The following is an 18,062-nucleotide window of genomic DNA, read 5'->3' on the forward strand; positions in this document are numbered from 1 at the left end:
AAACTGCAGGTAAACCTACACTGCTATTAGTTAATTAAACATATATATTTTTTTCTTTTAAAAAATCACTTCTTGGGACACCTGGGTGGCTCAGGGCACAATCCCGGCCAGTCTGGGGATGAGTCCCACATCAGGCTCCCCGCAGGAAGCCTACTTCTCCCTCTAGGTCTCTCTCTGTGGGTCTCTCATGAATAAATAAAGTCTTTAAAAGAATGCCCAAGTTCAAAGATTTTTTTTTTTTTAAGATTTTATTTATTGGGATTCCTGGGTGGCTCAGCAGTTTAGTGCCTGCCTTTGGCCCAGGGTGTGATCCTGGAGTCCCGGATAGAAGCATGGGGCCTGCTTCTCCCTCTACCTGTGTCTGTGCCTCTCTCTCTCTCTCTGTGTGTCAGAGATAAATAAATAGATAGATATAGATAGATAAAAAAAGATTTTATTTATTTATTCACGAGACACACATACACACAGAGGGGGGGGGGGGCGGGCAGAGACACAGGCAGAGGGAGAAGCAGGCTCCACCCAGGTAGCCCAATGCGGGAATTGACCCCAGGACCACACCCTGGGCCAAAGGCAGGCGCTAATAAACCTCTGAGCCACCCAGGGAGCCTCAAAGATATTCCTAAAACTGCATCCTCTATTGCCAAAAATTATACTTGGCACAGAGGCATCAAATAAATATTTGTTCAAGTGGACAGTAAAATTTTATAAGCAATCAATTTCAAAATACTGTGATTATGGCATAAATGCCATCAAATGTCAGCTAAACTAATGATTCTATACCAGAACACAATAGAATCAACCTGCTGGAGTTGCCCTGCACTCAAAATTCAGGGTCTCCTCTACTTCCTTCCCAAGTCTTTGGTAGGAGGATGGTATATAAATTCTGAAAAGCACTCAGTGACTGCTAATTCAAGGTGACAAGCTGACCACATAGTCTCTTCCTGTTGAGGCTCTATTATTACTGAAAAGGGAGACTGATGTCAGACAATCCCAGGACCCTGGAATCATGACTTGGGCTGAAGGTAGACATTTATCCAACTGAGCACCCAGGCACTCCTGAGAAGGGAATTTATTTTATTTTTTAAAAAGATTTTTATTTATTTACTTATTAATGAAAGACACAGAGAGACAGAGAGAGGCAGACAGGCAGAGGGAGAAGCAGGCTCCATGCAGGGAGCCCGACATGGGACTCGATCCCGGGTCTCCAGAATCACACCAAAGGTGGCACCAATCCGCTGAGCCACCCAGGCTGCCCCTGAGAAGGGAATTTAAACATGTTTACCACAATGACAGAATGAAAAAGAAGTGAGATGTCAAAGACAATGCATTTCAAAAAACAGTATAAAGATGGAAAACATTAATAGAAAATCCTCAACAAAAAAAGATAAGAATATGCAATGTGAAAAAGACAGTCTTTTCAACAAATGCTGCTGGGAAAACTGGGCAGCTAGCTACATACAAAATAATAAAACTGGACCATTTTCTTACACTGTACACAAAATAAACTCAAAATGCATTAGGACCTAAATGTATGTGAGACCTCAAACCATAAATATCCTAGAAGAGAGCACAGGCAAAAATTTCTGACATCAGCCATAGCAACATTTTTCCTAGATATGTCTCCTGAGGCAGGAGAAACAAAAGCAAAAATAAACTGTTGGAAGTATATTTAAAAAAAAAACAAACAAAACAAAAAAAACCCTTCTGCACAGCAAATAAAATAATCAACAAAACTAAAAGACAACTTACTGAATGGGTGAAGATATTTACAAATGATATGTCCAATAAAGGGTTAGTATCCAAAATATATAAAGAACTTATGCAACTAACCACCACCACCACAAAAAAAAAATTTCCAAAACAGTATAGAGATTCTCCCAAAAATTAAAAATATAACTACACTATGATCCAGTAATTCCATTACTGGGTATTTACCCAAAGAATAAGAAAACACTAATTTGAAAGCATATATGCACCCCTACGCATAATATTCCATTGGTTATATGTATACACCACATCTTTATCTGTTCATCTATGGACAGACACTTGGATTGCTTCCATAATTTGTAAGGAATGCTGCAATATTATTGTTATAATAAAGAGTTAAACCTTGCTATTTGCAAAAAATATGGATGGATCTAGAGTATAATGCTAAAGGAAGTAAGTAAATGAAAGACAAGTACCACATGGGGGTGCGTGGGTGGCTCAGTCAATTAGATGACTCTTGATCTCAGCTCAGGCTCTGGTCTTGATCTCATGGTTGGGAGTTTGAGACCAATATTAAGGCTCCATGCTGGGTGTGGAGCCTATTAAAAACAAAAAGAAAAAAAAAAGAAAAAAGACAAATCCACAGGACTTCATTCATATGTGGAATTTAAGGGAAAAAAACCCCAAAAAGTGAGCAAAGAAAAAACAAACCAAAAAACAGAATCAACTATAGAGAACAAACTGATGGTTCCCAGAGGGGAGGTGGGTGAGGGATGGGTGAAATACATGAAGGGGATGAAGAGAGTACCTTTGTTTTGTTTTTTAAGATTTTAATTTATTTGACAGAGTGAGCACACCAAGTAGGGGGAGTGGCAGGTAGGAGGGAGATGCAGGTTCCCCACTGAGCAGAGTCCAACTCTGCTGGATCCTGGGACCCTGGGGAGCACGATCTGAGCAGAAGGCAGATGCTTAACTCATTGAGCCACCCAGGTGCCACAAAAGCACACTTAGCTTAATGAACACCGAGTAATGTGTAGAATTGTTGAATCACTATATTGTATACCTGAAATTAATAGAATACTGTATGTTACTACACTGGAATTAAAAAAAAAATAGAAAATGAAACTTAGAAAAAAATAGGGTATGTAAATTTAATATAAAACAGAAAATAACATTTAGGGATGCCTGGGTGGCTCAGTGGTTGAGTGTCTGCCTTTGCCTTGGCTTGATGCCGGGGTCCTAGGATCGAGTACTGCATTGGGCTTCCTACATGAAGCCTGCTTCTCCCTCTGCCTATGTCTCTGCCTCTCTTTCATGAATAAATAAAATCCAAACAAACAAAAAAATCAATTAAAAAAATAACATATTTAAATAAATTAATCATTTTAAATTTAAGAAAAAAGTGATAGTATTTATGCAATTAAAAGTTAGTATATAATTCATGATAGGATAGGTAATACTGATCCATGTATTCTAATGTACTATGATTATGATGCCAAACTAAAAATAGCTTTCAGTAAAATATGGACTTTGAAAAGAGATCCCATTATTTATGAAAGAATGGCCTTTAGTATAAACAATATTATACCCTAATTACGTGCAAAGTTGCTAGAGCAGCAATCATATTACAATAAATGTATCAAAGTGGGACACCTGGGTGGCTCAGTGGTTGGGCACCTGCCTTCGGCTCAGGTCGTGATCCCAGGATCGAGTCCCTACATCGGGCTCCCTGCTTCTCTCTCTGCCTGTGTCTCTGCCTCTCTCTCTCAGTTTGTGTCTTTCATGAATAAATAAATAAATCTTAAAAAAATAAATATATCAAAGTAACACACATTAAATTTACATAATGTATTATGTCAAATATTTATATATAAAAGAAACTTAAATGGCGACAGAGAAAGATGAAAACTAGAAGCGCATTTTAAGTTTGGAACTTAGAGGCACCAAAACTGTAGAAGGAGCAAGGCTGAATAAGAAAATGGGTACAGAGTATATATGTGGGGTTAGTCTTTCATGTCCTTTCTGCTGTATCGTATGTAAAGAGACCCATCATTTCCCAGCTGTGCAAACTTCAACAAGTCTCTTAACCCCTCTGAGCATTAATTTCCTTTTTGTAATGAGACATTAAGAAAATACGTTCTTGGGACGCCTGGGTGGCTCAGCGGTTGAGCATCTCCCTTCAGCTCAGGGCATGATCCTAGGATCTGGGATCGAGTCCCACATCGGGCTCCTTGCAGGAAGCCTGCTTCTCCCTCTGCCTGTGTCTCTGCCTCTCTTTCTCTCTCTGTGTCTCTCACAAATAAATAAAATCTTAAAAAAAAAGAAAAAAGAAAAAAGAAAATACTTTCTTCACAGGATTATCACAAGGATTAAGTCAGTCAATACATGCCAAGGCACATAAAACAGTAGATATCTAGCACAGGGTAAGCATGCAATAAGCATGGTAAGCCTTTGATGCTATGTGCTTTCTAACTAATTATAGGATATATATTACTTTAAGAACCACAAATTTAAATAAACTCACCTTTGGGAGACGCATGAATGATGGACAGAGAAAAACACTTCCATCTTATGGACACAGCTCCATTATTAATATACCTTGGCAACATCTTTGCTTAATCTCAAAGCAAGACCAACAATGAGTATCAGAGAGAAGTACTAAGACAGTAAAACTGGGGAGGAAAAAGGAAAGGGAGACTGAACAAAGTATATTATATTGTACTCTATTACTTTACTGTAGAGTGGGAGAGGTTCCTTTGAAAGCTTCCCTCTATCATTGTGAGAATAATGGCTATCCACCACTTATCCGTGAACAAATGAGGAGCTGATTATGAAATGATTAGAAGCAAAATATAAAAGAGTAGACTGAAATGAGAACTAAAATTCAACAATCTATAAAACTCACATAAGAAACATTATCAGGTATCTTAATAGTTTGTACTATATGAAAAGCATTTATTACAATGACAAAACTAGAGGTTAATTATTTTTTATTATTGAATTATATTGTAAAGTCTACATCTACAATTTAATCAGGAAGAAATGCTTTGCATTTACATCAAGGACACATTTATTCTAGTGGAATAAAACAGACACAGACAAAAGACCAAGTATACGTTAAAAGAAAAAAAAGAAAAAAACAAACTACATGTTTTACCTGGTCCTTCTTTTACTATTTTGGACCATACCTTTCTATTAGAAAATTGATCTTACATACATATAAGTTCGATTTATCTTCCCATATTTTTAAACATTAAATGCAGCTTCTCACAATTTCTAATCAAAAAGGGAAGCAAAGTTTAGAAACAAGGAAAAGTAGACTGCTATTACTGTACTGCAGAAAAGATGAGTAAAACGTGCCCCCTCTGTGGCTCATTTCAAAGAAACACTTTTACTCAGAGAGGCAAGCATTTCTGATGTAGGAGTAAGTTCCCCACTCCTCCATGGGACCAGACCTACAAATTTCTCATCAATTGCAAAGTTAAGTGAAAAATGTCTACAAAATAATTCAAAGCCAAACACCAGAATACAGCTAATGAAATAAAAATTATGTGATTGGTCTACATATACATATTAAGCTTTTGCTTTTTTAAAAGTATCTTTTTATTTCAGATGATATTTAAAATAACTTATACTTTAGTGTGCTTTATGGTCAATCACTGAAAGTTGAAATTCAAATGAGTAAGTTTAAATTTTTGTTTTACTTGATTCTACTGAAATTTCAATTACTTACTACTTTACTTAACCAAGTTATACATGAGGTAAGTTTTAACTAAAAAATAAAATAAATCAACCACAAAGATAAGTTAACCATTTCAAGAGTATATAAAAATCATAATGCCCACTTCATATTCAGAGATTATAAATTTATGTATTAACTACTTTGTATCTAAGAAAAGTTTACTATGTAATTTTAAGTAAACACTTTTGGACTTTTAAATCAAATTCTGTTGAAAAATATAGGGGAAAAAAATAGCAAATTTTGTTTTTGGTAACAAGACGATGTAATAATGAATCCAAATGGAACTTCAGACCAGTATTTAAAGTTTCTAACTTCTAAACAGACACACACTTATATCTAAAAAATATTTTGGTAGCAAACTGGATTAACAGAATAAATGTTTTGTTGTAAATAAAAAGTACAAGTTTCCAATTACAGCCTTATAGCTAGCTAAACGGTTTTTAAAAACATATACAGCTAGCTAACAATTCTCTAAAACATGTATATGTTGCACTAAAGATCCCTGCTAAAATATCAACAGCATTTAAATGGGTCTTACTGAAGTAGGACATTCATGATGCTAGAAATCTTTTAAAAAGTGAGTACAATAGGACTACAATAATATTACTATTAATAAAAGTTACAGAAGAGATTATTGCTGTATGTTCCCCCATAAACACATCAAACCTGTGGCAGTTACAAAAAGTACAACCCAAGTTACTTGTTTTCTTACCAATGTCATGTTTCACGTATCTCTAAAGTTTTTATACAGCAGAGAATAATACTTAAAATCTTTTCTGTAAGAATTCAAAGTATTTAAATGTGTAGCTTCACATTATACTATCATATTTTGCCCTTCTTGTTTCCCAAATACACAAAAACAATATACATTTTTCTCAAAAGTGAAATAAGATGTCCACATTAAAAAAATAAAGCCTACAAAAATGTTCCAGAGCTAAAAAAGATTATTCATATGGCACGAAGTGATCTCCTACTCGTCCAAAGTCCAAAACATTTAAATGAAGTCCATTTATATATCCTGTTTGCTTTTCAATGAAATCTACATTTATTGAGGTGAAATCACATTATTTTTAGTTCTCAAGTCAACAAGTGTACACAAATTTTCTTTATACAGTTATTAGAAAAAATAGGAGACCAAATTGAGTGTGCCAAAGAGATATCATTCAGATGGATTTACCAGAGTCATTAGAAAGAAAACTACTGAACGGATTTCCTTGGTTGGTTTCCATAGCTTGATAGACCAAAAACAAAAAAATGGCCACAACAACAAACAGCAAAATTTTTATCCACATGGGAATGGAGCGTCCCTTTTTTGTCTTTTCTGACTTGACATCTGCCAAGGGAACATACTTAGGAATATATTTAGTTGAAAAAGATTCTTCCATCCTGAAATCACTGAGTTCTAATGGCCGGCCTGCAGCCCCTTTGATTGGTCTGCGGCAACTAGCACTGTTGGGAGTGAAAGCAGGAAGAAAAAAAATAAATTTAGATAAAAGTCATGATTTCAATATAAAATATAAAATGTTATTACCACTCCTAATTTCAAACACATTCTTTGAAATAATAATAGAAAACTGTCACATGTAAATAATGAGGTCAGTCAGCCTATTTAAAATCTCTATACATTTTTCATTTAAAATGTTGGATGCTGGGATCCCTGGGTGGCGCAGCGGTTTAGCGCCTGCCTTTGGCCCAGGGCACGATCCTGGAGACACGGGATCGAATCCCATGTTGGGCTCCCGGTGCATGGAGCCTGCTTCTCCCTCTGCCTATGTCTCTGCCTCTCTCTCTCTGTGTGACTATCATAAATAAATAAAATTAAAAAATGAATAAATAAAATGTTGGATGCTCATTCTATTAGAAAATAAGACTCAGAACACTAATAGTCACTAAACCTGTCTTCTTTTCAGAGCCAGGATATTTAGGAGATAAGAGGAAAAAAAATAAATTTGTGCTTCTTTCAGTCAGGAAACAATTCAGGTGTTATCTAAACAGTCTTTTCAATTAGTAAAGGGAAACCTTAAGGGAAAAAAATTATTTCCTTCTATGTTTCTGTTTAGAGAAAAGAATTAGAAAGAAGGCAAATTATTTATTTTACTTCAGCTTATTAAAGTTAACTTTGAAACTGACTCAACTTTCAAGAACATGAACTGGTGACTTAGAATTAAACTATTCTCAAAAGAACAGTTTAATTCTGAGAACACAGGTACAATAACTGTGTGAAGAATTAAAAACTAAAATTCCCATATTATATGCCAACCACACTTAGTTAAAAATTAAAAAATTAAAATTCCTATATATGCATTTTAAATAATCATGCTGTACATCCTAAATATATACAATTTTTTATGTCAATTACACCTCAATAAAGGTGGGAATAAATAAGTAAATATATAAAAACGCCCTAGTAGAATACACTAATACTTGTTTTAATGTATCTGAATACCTAATTCCTGTTGGTGTAGATGCTTCAAAGGGAAACATTTCCTTAAGAATATCCCTTTCTATTCTTCTTTCCTCTGTTTTTTCTCCCACCTAATAAGAAACAAACAACAAGTTAACCTTTAGTGTAAATGTGCAATTAAAACATAATAAAAAAAAAGAAGTTTCAGAGAACAGAATGCTTTCAAGTCTGCCCGAGCTTTTACCACTGCCCTTTCTAAATTCATCACCACCCAAGTATTCATATACTTCCAAAGCTCCCTTCAATTTTTTTCAATGTTAATGTGGTAATGGGGGCCTGGGGACTGCCACACATTCAAGCAAGTTAAAAAAACAAAACAAAACTCCACAAAACTCCCCAAAACTAAAATTCAGTACAGCTAATATGGCAGCATTAGGTTCCCCCACTGGATTTTCCCATGCTTTTCATTAATATTAAAAATACACGGTTTCTTCTTCTGTTAAGAAATTTCTAATAAAATAAATAATGAAATATGGAAGATATCAAATTAACATGGATCTTTAACAAATTTTAGTATATCTTTTAACTACCGAGTCAATTCAATCTTTTTAACTTAAAAAAAAAAATAAAATGATTTTTTAAATAAAATAATCTGATGGTTTTTGCTGTTTACCGTTATGCTCAGATCAAAACAACCTTTGGTGAAAATTCATTAAAATTATAATGCATCATGCAGTTAGTACTTTAAAGCTTAATTATACAGGAGTTAATTCAAGCATCATACAAAGTCACATTAAAGTCTTATTATTTGACCTTTTAGTAAAAGATAGTATAGCCTCCCCAACAGCCCAGTAATGCTTTCAACCCACATCAATAACAAAGAGAACATATTAGAAGCAGCACACCAATGAATACTCCCTTGAAAAGTAGAACTTAAGAGACACAGGAGCAAGCAGATAGTATTAGCATATCATACTATATTAGTTACTTTCGATTGTCACTAATAAAGTATGTCTTTAAAATAACATATGCATATATATACACACACACACAAACACACCCCACCCAATTAAGAAAGCTCTGCTCCCTCCCACTGCAAAAAACAAATATAAAAAATTTCCTCTTTAAAAGATCAATGATAGCATCGATCTAAATTTTATGCATTTACTTCAGCTCTCGTCAATGGTTTCTTTGGTGTTCTTCTGGGTATGTCTGAGAATTCAGTGATTGGCAGAATAGGAGCTGCATGCTTGAAATTTCCAGTCACCCTATTGACAACCTGCCAAGATTCAAATTATTCAGACTCAGAATTATCCACACAAAACAGACACGTAAAAAGAAAAAAAGATACTCTATTTCTGTAATATCTGAAAACTTTCCCGTAATAAAAATTTAGGCAAAAGAACCTAGAAATGAACATATTCAGTGCTTCTCATATGAAGCCTTACCATTCTTTAAATATTTTAGCAAGAAAGTATCCTTACAAAACTTAGAAGTAGAATTCTTGGAACAAGTTTATATATATAACTTAGCCATACTGAATTAGAGGTTAGAATTTTAGAATTTAGCCAAATTCTAAAATTCAGAACTATATGGGGAAATTAGTTTAAAAACACAAGTTTGAGATTTGCCAAAATTTACCACCTCCCCAATTCTAATTAAAGGGTAATTTACAAAGAATACCACTTGTATAGTTTATGAAACATATTTACTAAGGTTTCGTTGCTTGAAGCCATTATAGTTTCAGCTATGGGAGTACTCTCTGAAATTATTGCACCATCTATACGAAAATGTTGTGAAGTTTCCACCTGTTAGTTTGAAAACAAAACAAAAACAATAAATATAAAATAATCACTAAAACCCTACCAATCTGAAAACCCAATTCTAAGCAGTAAGCCTTGCATCACCCTTTTCCTTGGAGTTCTTCTCGACCCTCTTGTGGATTCCCTAGTTAATGCCTGCAGAGGTCCGCCTTTTGAAGATCCACTTGTCCATTCAGTCTCAGTTACTCCAGCTTGAGAATAGCTCTATTCAAGCATCGACACATTAAAAAGTCATATTCTAACATCAAACACCTTAATAATGGCCATATTAGCTAGCACACTGAGAGGTCATGAAAAATCTCCCAATGCCAGCATTTGCAAACTGCTATGTCCTCAATTTATTTCTAAATGTATTGACTGAGCTAGTAAGTAGGCATTGGAAAACACTTATAGTAAAATACACTAAAGGAGCTCACAAATCGTAATAAAAGCAAGAATAAAAGCACATAATTTATCACCAGCTCCTTCTGTGACTTGCTGTTTGCTATTTGGCTCTTGTATCACAAACAACTGCACCACTTTTCTGTCTAAACAAAAAGGCTGATCGTGACTTTTATAAGAAAGTCATTTATTATAACAAGTCAGTTTCCCTTAAAAAGTTTCCCTTAAAATTTTATAAATGTTAACACAAGTTAAGCATTATCCTTTTCAAGTAGTTAAGATTCAGTCTAAATTTTAAACAGGTTCAGTTTAAAATTTTAATCTATACACAGCTATCTGAACTTAAAACTTCCCAGTTATCAAACTTTTCTTAGAAACAGATATTAATATTGAGCAACAAAAACCTAGCGGTTACCTCTTTCACAAACAGCAAGCCTATAACTTCAATGCCAAACCTAAGTGCTTTATCCACTCCTTACTACAGAAAGGTAGCAATAGTGATGGGTCATTGTTCTCTTCCAGTCCCAAATTACTGACTCCTTGAAAAGCCAATTGATTTTTCCTTATTTAAAAAATAATTTAGGGGCAGCCCTGGTGCTCAGAGGTTTAGCGCCGCCGGGGATTGAGGCCCACGTCAGGCTCCCTGCATGGAGCCTGCTTCTCCCTCTGCCTGTGTCTCTGCCTCTTTCTCTCTCTGTGTGCCTCTCATGAATAAATAAATAAAAATCTTTTAAAAAATAAAAAAATAAAAAATAATTTAGGAGTCCTCACATATTAGTTTGAAAACCACTAGACTAGTACTTCTCAAACTGTAATATGCGTATCAACCACCTGGCGCTTTTGTTAAAATGCAGATTCTGATTCAATAGCTCTGGGGTAGGGCCTGAGATTCTGCATTCCAAGTAGCAAGTTATTATTATTTTTAAAGATTTTATTTTTTTACTCATGAGAGACACACAGAGAGAAGCAGAGACACAGGCAGAGGGAGAAGGAGGCTCCAAGCAGGGAGCCCAACACTGGACTTGATCCCGGGACTTCAAGATCACATCCTGGGCCAAAGGCAGGCGCTAAACCGCTGAGCCACCCAGGGATCCCCAGCCAAGTAGCAAGTTATTAAACTCTGAAACCACTATTACCAGGTAAAGTAACCAGAGAATATCCATCAATGGTTAGTATTATACTAGAATGTGCTTATATTGTTACTTCTGCTTTCAAACTAATACTTTATCTAAATAACTGGTATTTTCATTTCCAAGTAAGTTCCTATTATTTTTAAAGACAGATTTATTTTACTCTCATCCTGGGACAAGAGTGCTTATCCAGTGAGTATGCTTACTTCACTGAAAACATTATTACCAAAACCCCGCAAGGCACAAATTTATTTAGTCTCATATCTAAATTTGTATTTATCTATATTTGGGATTAACATTGTAAGAGTTTCTCTGACTCACAATTGGAAACTCTGGGGTCCTTCTCCTGCTGTCAAATAGGAAATATTTGCTGAATGCAAACTTAAGATTAGTCAAAAGACAAATCTGTTAAATTACACACAAATATGATAAATGTTCATTAACAATCAAATCCCTGATTACTTGAATAGAAAGGAAGAATAGTTTTATTTTTTTTTTATTTTTATTTTTTTTGGAAGAATAGTTTTAATATGAGGTTCTTAATCCTGGCAGCACAGTATTAACTAGGGAGCTTCTGAGAACTATCAAATGCCTGCAACCCTACATTAGTCCAATCAAGTCAGTCTCTTCCAGAAGTGTCTTGGGCATAGTTAAATTTTTTTTTTTCAACTTCTGAGGGAATTCTAATGTGCAGCCAGTGTTGAAAACATCTGGTTTAAGATACTGTAACTGACTTGTGATGCATCTCAAAGTCAAGTATTTTCCTAAAACTACTTTCAATTGTTTCCTCTTTAATAGTTAATTGCTCAATGCCAATAAAATTAATTAGAAGCAATATTTTAAAAATATTCTGGTTTGATAGTACTATTTGGTACTATCAGTGCATACTAAGTATTTTGTTTTTTAAAAGATTTTATGGATTTATTTAACCCAGAGATAGAGTCAGAGAGCATAAGAGAGGGGAATGGCAGAGGAGAAGGAGAAGCAGGCTGCATACAGAATAGCAGGGAGGAGCCCAAGGGCGGGGCTGGATCTTAGGACCCTGGGGATCATGATCTGGGCCAAAGGCAGACATTCAACCAACTGAGCCACCCAGGCGCCTCTACACTAAGTGTTTAAAAACTCTTCAAAGAATTAAAAACTACTTCCTTCTCTCTTTTTAAATATTATATTTATTTATTTGAGAAAGAGACACAAAGGGGGGGAAAGCAGAGGAAGAAGGAGAAGCAGACTCCCCGCTGGGATCATCTCTTGAGCTGCAGTCAACCAGACCAAACAACTTAGCCACCCACGGGCCCCTAAAAACTGCATTTCTTGAAAGGGCTAATAAAACTGATAAAACACAAAGACCAGATATTTTAGCTTTGTCCAAGAAGGCGGGGATGAGGGGAGACATTGCTTTTCCTTAAAATTGGTTATCTACCAAATTCCAGGATTTTCCATTTGTTGTATTTTGGACTAATCTCTTCATCAAAAATTTTACCAAATCCACTGAAACTATTATGGTTAATAAAAAAATAACATGTTTACATTTCTGTAATCTTTGATCTTAAAGTCAAGTTCCATTTAAAGATTCTTTTATTTTCTTCTATGGAAGGGAACACAAGAAACATATTAGTTGCCTGTGGGGGAATAGCTGGGAAGGGGCAGAAATAAACTTTTCACTATAAATCATTTATACTTCCTTTTACCCAGGTTTATTAAATTCTTTGGGTGAGGACTGTCAACTAATTTTACTAGTTCTTTCATTATTATTATCTTAAAAAAAAACCAAACAAGATTTTATTTATTTATTCATGAGAGACCGAGATGGGGCGGGGGCAGAGACACAGGCAGAGGGAGAAGCAGGCTCCATGGGAGCCTGACATGGGACTCGATCCTGGGTCTCCAGGATCCCTCCCTGGGCCAAAGGTGGCACTAAACCGCTGAGCCACCAGGGCTGCCCTGACTATTATCTAATTCAGAATTAATAACCTTCATAGAAAACTAGTTGACAACTCTTCACATACCAGAAAAGATATTCTGAAGATTTTTTCTACCAGAATCCACTGCAAACAAGGGAAAATTATTGATTGAAAAGAAATTCATTGATTGCTATGTACTCTGGTGCCAAAATACTAACAACAGTGTCATCTATCTTCAGCAAGATGTTCTATAGCAACTCCTTAATTTATCAGGAATACAACAGGAGAAAGAAACAAAAACCTCACATTGCCTTTCAATAAGCAACCAGGCAAAAAGACAGCAGGCAGTTGAGGCACAAAAGAATACAGAAGCTGGGCTATTAAAGGAGGCTATAGGTCTGTCAGTAAAAACAAGCTCTAAACAAAAGATTTACACAAAACTAAGTTTATAAAAAAGAGATAGTATAATTAATTAAAAACCACGTTACCCTGAAGAACTACCAATTTAGTAATCTGGTTAACTCATATCAATCTTTTTTTAAAACAGCGTCCTATTCCTCCATTAGAGAAAGGTATTCTCATACATTGCTGGTGGGAATGCAAAATGCATCAACTCTTATGCAGGAGATTTGATAACCAAAACTACCCAGTAATTATGCTTCTAGATTTCCCCAAGATAAACTGGCTAAAATAAGAAATGATACATGTAAAAGGCTGTTCAATTCATTTTTGCATTATCTAAGCAGTATAACTGAAAATAATCTAAGTACCCACCAAAAGGAAAGTGGCTGAATAAAAAAAACACAGTACATCCATAAAATGCAATGACAGGCAGTGGTACAGAGCAATCCGGAAGACGGCTATATTGTATCCTGATAGAGAGTGATACCCAGGTTACATGTTTAGATTAACAGAAAGATAGAAATGTGCTAAATTCATTGCCTTTTATGTAAGGAGGGGAGCAAATATAACTATTAATCTATGTATTTACTTAATGTTTTCAAAAGGAAAATTTTAACCAAAACTTAATAAAAAGTTACCTATAAATGGAAGGAACAAAGATAAAAGCCAGATTCTAACTCCATCTTATTTCGCCTAAATAAAACTATATGTCCTCCATAATTAAAAAATAGATATGAAAGAAAAAAAATTCATTCAAGTCACTTTAAGCACAGTATTTTGATTTTAGACCCACAAGACAAAACAAACAAAAAGCCACACTGCAAAAACCCTCCAAAACCGCTGTTTAGCAGCCTTATGATCAGTAGTACTATATTATTTAGAAACATCTATGTAGTGATAACTACGTTAAGTCACATAATTTTAAGAACCAAGATGCTCAGGACAAAAGAGATCTAGGTAGAACAGCCAGAAGGTAGATAGCTTGCATTCGTCCATAAATTTGATGAATTTGTGCTTGGTTTTCTTTTTAAAAGGCAGGTACTCCTACCTCTACTAGTAAAAAGGCCTAGAAGTAATGACAACCCAGCAGAAATGCACAACCTAGCACCCAGACTGTAGGTAGCCTCCAAATAATATTTTCATTGAAAAGGATTAGGGTTCTTTGGGAAAATGGCTGATTTGGTAAAAGGCAGGCAAAATACATGACCCTGAGACATCTTACTGTGGCAGAAAACAAGAAACTATCAAAAAACAAACAGGGCCAATAAAACGACACAGGAACCAACTCAATAATTCCCAATGGCTAAAGATGGCACAATTTGAAAATGATGAATGTAACTTATCATAAATGAAATATATAAAAACCTTACTAGTTAAAAAATATTTTATTGATCATCTTTCAAAGTGACTAGGGCACTTTAATTTGAAAGCTGGCAAATTATGCTGGCTGTCCTGTGTGAATTTTATCTGAAGATAATATGCAGATAATGAGGGAAAAGTTCTTTATAAAAGAATTCCACTTACAGACATAATGGAATGAGAGAATGAGAAAAATCTCTACCTTACAACCTCAAAATAGTAGATCTAGGCAATAATCATAAATGGCTGTCAAAACTAAAGGGTGACATGGAACTTTAAAATGGATGGATCATGCTTTCAACATCTGAACCTATTACTAATTTAGCATCATTTGCCTCCTGAAGTGGTAAAATATAAAGGGCAGAACACCATTTATGAAATATTCGTGTCAAAGAAACTGAACATCAATCTAACCAATCCTCCACATCTATGCTGTTCAATATGGTAACTTCTAGCCATGGCTATTGAAAAAACATTCCCATCATCATAGAAAGGTCTACTCTACAGCTCTATACTGCTCTACTACAGGTCTTACTCCAGGCTACAGAAAATACAGAGTAAGAGATTGAATGACACTTGAAGAAGCAATCTGCCAAATCAAGAATGTGGGAAATTCTGGAGAGAATTGATCTGGTTTCTTCACTGAATTAATGGAGGAGAATATTACAGTGGAGATGGATACAGGCTTACGAGATAAAAACAAAACAAACAAAAAAACCCCACCAAAACAGTATGTGCGGCTTGCTTGGATCCTGATTTGAGTAATTTAGTCATGAGAGTATTTCTGAAACTGGAGAAATTTGAACAGAGTAGATATGAAAGAATTATTAATTTTGTTAGGTATGATAATAGCATTGTTATATATGTTTACATGAAATAGTTTCTATCTTTTAGAGATATATACTGAAATACTGACATTTTAACAGGTGAAATGTCAGACTCGTTTTAATATATTCCAGGAAAAAGCAAAATAACAAAACCAAAAGGAATTTAAGAAGCTGGAGTACAGATGAAGATGAAACAAAACTAGTAAAATGTTTAAAACTTGTGAAGCTCTGTGACTAGAGGGTCATTAAACTCTTCCCTCTGATTTTAATGTTCTAAATTTTGTATGAGGCCATCGTCATCTCCTAAATCTACTATTTATCCTGTCCCTCAGTTTATATTCCCCAACTCAAACCATCTTTAATACCACCCTTCATCCTGCCTTTTAACCTATTATCTGACCAGTCGAGCATTCCTGATGGCTCCATACCATTCCGCTTTTATACTATGAACTAAAATTCTCTATGCTTGTCTATTTCATTGTCCTTCACTGGATTTTCCTAGTTTCTCTTGCTCTGTTATTTTCTTATTCTTCAGCATGACCTTGTAGTTCTTCCCTAGTAATACTAGATAAAAGGGCAATAATATTTTTATTCCAGTATTTGGTTCTATATTAAACACAATATTTCACTGAGTGCTCTATACATTCTCCATAATCACCAAGCTTATTTCTAACAAATAATTCTGAAATTCAACTTATCAAGTATATCAAACCAAGATAGACATGGCTTAAGAAATCAAGAACTTCCTGAGGATGTGTGACTTTAGAATGACAGAAGATAAATAACCAACTGACACAAGACAAAGAAAAGATAAATAACCAACTAGACAAAATGATAAGGAAAATGACTCCAGGGATAGCTATCTTGTAAAGGTCAGCCAAATCAATGCTAGATTAGTCAATAATTTGTTCTCTGTAAATTATGCTTTTTAGTTCTATTTCCTACATTTTCCTTTTGAAAAACTGTATCCTGCCTCCACAATGAGACAGATTAATTTTCACCTCAAAAAGGGGAAGAAAAGTGGGGTCTTAGGAACGGATTAGCTTCAGAGTCGAGGAAAAAGCCACAGGAGACAAGCAGAAGTAAAAGCAAAGTTACGAATCTAGACAAAGATTAAATATAAAATCCTTTCCCCTTCCTTTAAAAAAAATATATGCTTAGGCATTTATTTCCACCTTTTAAAATATTTCCCTTAAAAGGCAGTATGACTGGCTTTGAACCATGCTTATTAGCACAGAATCAAACACAAATGAGACACTTATTAACACTTGCTTTAGCAGTAAGCACAGGCTACACTACTGACAAAAAACATGAAGTTTAGATTTCTAATGCCATTTGATGAACAATGGAATGAACACTTCGTTGACTGTGCTGGAATTTAACCAAAGGCTAGGACGCAAGCAAATTAGTGTTGTCAGATTACTTACACCTGAACACAGCGATCATAAAACTAAAGATACCTGATTGTGTTCAACTCTTCTTTGCTTGAGTGTTACTGGAGTCTTTGCTCTGCCTTTTAGTGGCTCTCTCTTCTCAAGCTTGAGCTCTATTTTAGGGTCTGGAAATAACATCGGAGAAACATTACTCTCTGAAATACACAGTAAACTACAAGGTCATCCTAACATTACCCTGGAACCTTGGTTTTAGGTACATTCTTGGGTAAAACAAGTTTGCCTATTAGTTATTACCTCAATCAACCATGACTGTTCAGCTGCAATTTCTGTCTTTAAAAACTACTTCCCCATTCTTATTTTATCCCATGTTTACTCCCCTACTCCTTAATCTGATCACCACTTCTTCCTATTAGTTCTTTCCTTTTTCTGGAACTAATAACCTAAAACATAAAGTGAATTCAAACTGTTCATGGAGGCTTGTCATAAGAAACCACCTGGGTATAACTGAGGAGGTAAGGAAAATAAAACTCACAGGTTACTTTTCTTCCTCCTCTCCATTTTAATAAAAATAACATTTCTTTGAGAAGCTAGCGCATATATATATTAATTACAATATCACCACAATACCAAACTCAAATATATCTTTTTATAGTCTTCAATATTCCATTCTCCTTGCCTTGATTTTTATCACCATGTGAAGAACTAGTTTTTTGTGTTTTTTGTTTTTTTTTTTCCAGTTTTATACACCCAGCATGGTGTAGACCCCAAGAGTCACTGCTCTCTACAAACTGAGCCAGCCTGGTGCCCCTGAAGAGCTAGATTTTTAAAGACCTGTAAAGATTTAGTTAACCTCCACCTTTCTATGGCCATTTATCATAACAGCATAGCAAAATTAATGTACATTGTGACTACTAAAACTTGTATTACCTAAAACTTAAGTTAGATTACTTTCCTACCAGAGATAGAAATGGAGTCAATTCTTAAAAAAA

General features: G+C 35.0%; 1 protein-coding gene across 4 annotated transcripts in view; it reads right to left on the reverse strand.

Moving 5' to 3' along the window:
- Window positions 1-4,680: 4,680 nt before the first annotated feature.
- The window catches only part of TMPO (thymopoietin), a 34,428-nt gene continuing 21,046 nt past the window's right edge, over window positions 4,681-18,062 (reverse strand). The window contains exons 4-9 of one of the 4 annotated variants that reach the window (XM_041738371.1): window positions 17,140-17,237; window positions 9,761-9,880; window positions 9,566-9,661; window positions 9,022-9,132; window positions 7,896-7,984; window positions 4,681-6,898 (exon numbers count right to left, since the gene is read on the reverse strand). In XM_041738371.1, coding sequence (XP_041594305.1) covers window positions 6,613-6,898; window positions 7,896-7,984; window positions 9,022-9,132; window positions 9,566-9,661; window positions 9,761-9,880; window positions 17,140-17,237 — 800 coding nt within the window. In that variant the 3' untranslated portion in view covers window positions 4,681-6,612. The remainder of the gene's footprint in view (window positions 6,899-7,895; window positions 7,985-9,021; window positions 9,133-9,565; window positions 9,662-9,760; window positions 9,881-17,139; window positions 17,238-18,062) is intronic. The other 3 variants (XM_041738373.1, XM_041738374.1, XM_041738370.1) reach the window with 3 other exon arrangements.

This window comes from Vulpes lagopus, chromosome 23 (assembly GCF_018345385.1).
Source record: "Vulpes lagopus strain Blue_001 chromosome 23, ASM1834538v1, whole genome shotgun sequence".
Classification (NCBI taxonomy): Eukaryota; Metazoa; Chordata; class Mammalia; order Carnivora; family Canidae; genus Vulpes; species Vulpes lagopus.